The sequence below is a fragment of the Ptychodera flava genome, chromosome 14, assembly GCF_041260155.1.
Source record: "Ptychodera flava strain L36383 chromosome 14, AS_Pfla_20210202, whole genome shotgun sequence".
In the NCBI taxonomy this organism is placed as follows: Eukaryota; Metazoa; Hemichordata; class Enteropneusta; family Ptychoderidae; genus Ptychodera; species Ptychodera flava.
Window position 1 is genome coordinate 35,651,373 of NC_091941.1, and position 5,659 is coordinate 35,657,031.

General features: G+C 37.2%; 1 protein-coding gene across 2 annotated transcripts; it reads right to left on the bottom strand.

The window, feature by feature from the left end:
- Positions 1-1,085: 1,085 nt before the first annotated feature.
- Positions 1,086-4,840, bottom strand: LOC139150297 (uncharacterized). Of its 2 annotated transcripts, none has more exons than XM_070722587.1 (4): positions 3,957-4,840; positions 3,142-3,352; positions 2,478-2,588; positions 1,086-2,035 (listed from the first exon to the last, which is right to left on the bottom strand). In XM_070722587.1, exons 2-4 carry the CDS (start codon positions 3,332-3,334, stop codon positions 1,989-1,991), a joined length of 351 nt encoding a protein of 116 aa, XP_070578688.1. In that variant the 5' UTR covers positions 3,335-3,352; positions 3,957-4,840; the 3' UTR covers positions 1,086-1,988. The 2 variants fall into 2 exon arrangements, with proteins under 2 accessions (XP_070578688.1, XP_070578687.1); XM_070722586.1 differs by having other exon boundaries at positions 4,202-4,499.
- Positions 4,841-5,659: the final 819 nt, after the last annotated feature.

The following is a 5,659-nucleotide window of genomic DNA, read 5'->3' on the forward strand; positions in this document are numbered from 1 at the left end:
TCCTAGGGACCTGTTAACCGAATATTTATACCAGCGGTTTTGAAAAAACAAGCGACCCAACAGTCGATACAGCTCTGCTGTGTTCTGTAGAGAATAACTATTTGTGACACATGTATTGATGGAGAAGGTTGATATCTTTGATAGCTCATTTCAGGATGGCCTGACAATAAATGGTAAAATTAGCTGCAAAAATACAAAATTGAAGATTTCATCATAATGTCAATATATTACATTAAGATAAATATCAAATCAGTAAGTACTGCGGTTCTCAAGATATTTGAGTGGACGGACGCATCACAAACGGACATACATACATACATACATACAGACTGACGCCTGACGGATACCCATCCCAATAGCTTCTATAGACTATAGTCTATAGTAGTTAAAAATGGGACAGCAATAACTTCTAAGTAAATATCACAGATTGACAGCAAATGACACCCTATAAGCCTGCAAGAGAAAGTAGCACATTAGACGAGCAAAATTTCATTTGAGGCTGCTTGCTCAGCCATTCTCGTGTATGGGTGATTTTTAGTGTTTTTCATTTTGCGAAGTTTTGCAAAAATATTCAACATGTTTTGTGTTTTGCCCCGCAAGGCAAATTCCTAACCATGAGAATGGCAGAAAGTATTTGAATCTTAGTACTATAGCTTTCACTGTTTCAGATCTGGTGCAGATTTGGAAGCAGCAGCCTCGAATGTATGATCACTGCATGCACAACACAAGTTGCGGGTACTGGATAGGTGTCCAGTTCTGCTTCAGGCACTGCATTTGCAAGCCAGATTTCAAATAATCCTGGGTCTTTGAAAACTGAAGTAATGAAACACAATCACTTGGAAACATTGAGCACTCTACTGCGATACATATACAGCAATTTGGCATGTCAGAACTTTTTGTACATGATAATCTTCCAAATTCTAGGGACGTCTACAGTCTTGGCTAGGCTCAGCGGTACTGTGTTTGTATTTGCGTCACTTCCGTATTTGTAAGATCACCAAAAGAGCACTTCAGGTCTTTTGGTGGGTTCTTTCAAATCGCTGTGATTGGGTGAAAAAGTGTTTATTCTAGGGTCAACAACACAGTTTTCAACAGTAATGAATTTATTTCACCTATTATTTATACTTAAGTTTGCTAATGCAATTGAGATGGGTTTGTCATGTCAGGAGAACTTTAACAGTTAAGGTTATCAAATATCTAACACAAGTCAGCATGGAGTTTTCCATAAATTTCAAATTATGATGCTAGACATACAGTATTGATTCTGTGAGAGAAAAATTTACAAATATTATTGATAACTTGTTTTGATTTTGTCACCCTTTCTTTTCTATTTTGATTTTTCACTTTCAACAACAATTCAATGCCTTCTTCACCTTTCCTGTGGAATGCAAGCTCTAAATGGCCCATAGCAAGGCCACTGCTTGCAATTTTCTTACACATACATTTACTTATACACCCTTTGAGTACAAGAGTATGCAAGGTTTGCATGTTTAGGCTTGTTGCCTTTGCATGCTCTACAGACTCCCTCACAAACTCCCATGTAAAATGTAAACTCATGAAAAGTTGGCTGTACCTTTTCAATAAGTTTTTTAAAGCTTTCACATCTGCTAAAGCATCATGTGCACTGTAACTTTCTCCTACAAATTTTGAAACAAGCTAAACTTGTGAGTACTTTTCACAATCAGGATATGAGGTCTTAAAGACTTTATACGAATCAACAAAGCCAGCAATGTGTGAAGACAATTGATCAACCATATCTGTTGCTACAGCAGCATTATATAAAACTCTACAATCAAATGACTTGATGTTATGTCCAACCAGAATACAAGGTTCTGGTCCAAGAAAGTCACACAATGTCAACAATGCTTGTTTTACAGGTACTGCACTGACAGGTTTTCCATTCTGTGTTAGGATTCCATTTTTCATTGCCAGACCGGTCACTCTTGATGCTGGTTCACTTATTGGAATCCTAGGTATCACATACACATTCAGACACCCTTTTGGTCCAACAGCTGTGTTATGTGTGATGTTCTTGCTGAAAGAGAAAAAAAATTCATGACAAATGGCAAGATAATTTGTTTATGTTATTTTAGATTACAGTAAATTTCAATGAAAATTTCATTTGCTGAGTCAGACTTTGCCCTGGGAGATAAGTAATAAACTGAAACTGACACTTGAGGCATTGATTGGCTTATTGTTGGTATGAAAATAATGTCATCTGCCTATTGTCTGTAAACCATTGCTGATTTTGATAAGCAAGTCATGATCATTAAAATAATGCTGTCAGAAATTTGAATCATGGATGAACTTGTTCTGTTTCCAGTAAAAATTTGCTTCAGTTTAATGATTGATCTGTGTGTGTACAGTTCAATAGCCTTTGTAGCCTCTAAAGGTATTAAGATGAAATAGTGAAATAATTGCAATATCAGATTAGTTTAAACAACACGTATTATCACATTGATAACAACAACACCTACCTAATCCAGTAGTCTCCAGGTCAAAATACACTACAGGTTGATCAGTCAATTCTATTGGTTGTGGAACAGGTTCTGTAGAGAGGGAAGGTATCTCCTGTATATCTTGGGTTTCTGAATAAAAAAAATAGAAGCAGATACAGATAAAATATATGGGAATGAATGATTCAGTTTTTACTTCTAATGAAACAGAATATTCACAAAATAGTACAACCTATGGTCCATGGCTCAATGTTTTAGGTATTTTGCAAATCACAGACTTTAAGCAGACATGAACTGAGTAACTAGTTCTACAATTATGCAAATAACAAAATTGCCATCCAGTAAATGATAGAGTACATCAGGTCACTCAATGACTATGTGCACACTTGCAGATGAACTGGTACATGTCATACTGTAAGCATTACGTTTTTGTGTGTTCATTTACAATATTACCACATCAATAAATGTCAAACTTACTACAGACCTTCATGCACATGTTTCATCAGTTTTATGCCAGTGAGTTGAAAGGTAAGTCAGTATATGCAGGGAGCCATATCAATACAAGCATTCAACTATTAGCAAATTAAGAGTCATTTTACATTGATTCTAAAATCATTCATCTACATCTATCTGAATCCAAACTTTCATTCGAATCAATTATAAACAAGATTAAACAAGTAATTACTTTGAACAAGTTCAATTCCTGTTGTGTATGTGTCACCTTCACAGAGTTCTTGGACACTCTGTTGTAAACACTTGTTTGCCTTCAGCTTGATACGACGTTTTTTGGCACACCGGGTCTGGCTCTTCATCCGTCTCTTTCTTTCTTGATTATCCAGATAGGACGCACGTGACACACAATACTTCCCTGGAGACATGACAATCCGTTCATTTACCTATGGCAAAACAATGACAAGTTTACAAAGACATCAGTATAAATTTTTGAAATATTTTTGTTGTGTTGTTGACTGAGGTGGGCTGTCTCAACTCCAGTTTGAAATTATTTATGGTCATAAGATACAATTTCTTGTATTTACCAAAAACTCACAGAATAGAAGTAATTATACTTCATGTCCAGGGAAAGTGTGAGAATACAACTCTAAAAGCCAACACTTCAGGGTATATTTGTGATAAGCAGAACCACATAAATAGCTTCCTGAACAGATCCAAATGATACTATGAAAGGAAGTAACGGTAGTCTCATTGTCCCTGAAAAATTCTATAAATATGTGCCATGACCATAAGCAATGTGTAGATTGATGCTAACTCGATCCACATCACATGATCACTGGGCTGGTTTGAAACAATGCTTGTAATTCTGGCATAAATATAACACTTGAGTCGCATTATGACCAGTCCAGTGTTACTGTCAGCTTATGGAAAACTAGCGTTTCTGTGCACTGAATATATCAAGCCATCCGTTCGCTTTGAGGTAAACGCGAGACTTGGCACTCGCGCGCGTGCATGAAACAAAAAAAAATGTAAAAAATTCGTACTTACCAATTGCAAGTTTGGTATTTACATCCCAAATCATTTTATTTGGTCCATGTCTCAGACCAAGGGGGATAACGTTGACAAAATTACAAATGGGGTTGCAACATCTGACAAGCAGCCAGCCACCCAGTTTTTACATCCATGCCCAGACCATGTCGAGTCTCGAGTGTCGGTTATCCGTAACTGCATGCTGCATTGCTTTCAGCCAGATAAACCATCTGCAAGGATACCAAGATCAACAATTCGCCTACCATCTCTCCTCGTGGCACTGTAGGTTGTTGGCCGCCAAGGATCGTAGACTTCATCATATTCACATATGACTACTTCATATGGGTTCCGGAACCGAGTTGCACGAGCCAACATAGCAATGGTCGTCAGCCGTTGTGGCTGCAGTAGACTCGACAAGAGAATCAGATTTTAAATTTTCATGACTAGAGGATTGCCATTTATCCTTGAGGGCCTCAGAAACTCTTCTGGCTCTGTTTTGTGTTGCTTTGGTAGTGAATCTACCTGTGACTTTCAGTCGACTGGCACGACCAAACGACATAGTTTCACCATGGAGGTACTCTCTACTACTCCATGGTTTCACTGATAGCGATAGCGCGACGTAGTTTGACGGCTAATGGCGGTATGATACGCAGGGTCCAGTCCATTTACGGTGCCTTCTTAAATCGATCACATCGATGTCAATATCATGAAAATTTACAATATTTTATCTTCAAATAATTAATTTGATCATTCATAACAAACCATCATCAAGTTAATTCGTTTACCTTCATTTATGCGTAACACAGCCTAAATTTAAGATGTCGCAAATAATCTCGTTTTGCGATATTTAGCTCACTCTGTTACGACATAAATATTGCGCAACACCTGCGCAGACGTCGATTTTCGTACATAGTCCCCGTCCTTAAACATTTATTCGCTACTCAGAGTTTCGTGCATCTTGCGATGCAGTCATCAGGCAACTGCCAAATACATTCTAGAGTAATGAGAAAATAGAACAAAGGCATTCTGAATGGAACATATCGTGATGCGCGTATTTACGCGCGCGTATACGTGTTTAATTTATGTGGGATAGCAGAAATCTTTTAGAGTGCCTGCAGCACGAAATTAGCTCATTTCTTTTGTTGAGCGTTGCCATGGTTGGTCTACATATGATAAAAAACTTTTCCCACAAACACAAGTTGCACTTCTTGTTGGTATTGGAGTATGGCTTAGCTTGTTTTACCTTTCTCCATTTGATTTCATACTCAATGTTCTGGTCTTTTAACTTCCAAATATATTTACTTAACTCAGTTGCATTTTATAGCGTTGGTTTTTGAACGAGCAAATATGGTTTCTATATCTAAATTTAAATGTTGTATCACATAGTCCGATGTAAGTTTGTTTTGTGTCCGATGTAATGACTTCCGCTTGGTATACTATGTGTTCATCATTGCAACTACCATTCATCGGGCATTTATTATTGCAGTTGCAGTTTGTCTTATTCTCTTCACTGGGGTTTAAGTTGTTTAATTTAGCCTTGTTGTTGTTTGTTATTATTGTACCAATATTACTCATGCAACTATAACTAATTTTTTAGTGTATTTTCTCGAAAAGATTTTGTGCAAAGGATTTGATTTGGTGAAATGCTTATCGATCAGACTAAGGAAGCATTTTCCGATATTAGTATCCACGCTTTTGCTGTAAGGGGACAAAGAATCTTT

Coding starts and splice junctions, on each gene's coding strand:
- LOC139150297 (XM_070722586.1), bottom strand. CDS start 4,258: ATGATGAAGTCTACGATCCTTGGCGGCCAACAACCTACAGTGCCACGA. Junction 2,589..3,141: donor AGGAATTGAACTTGTTCAAA/GTAATTACTTGT, acceptor TTTTTTATTCAG/AAACCCAAGATATACAGGAG. Junction 2,036..2,477: donor CCTGGAGACTACTGGATTAG/GTAGGTGTTGTT, acceptor TTTCTCTTTCAG/CAAGAACATCACACATAACA.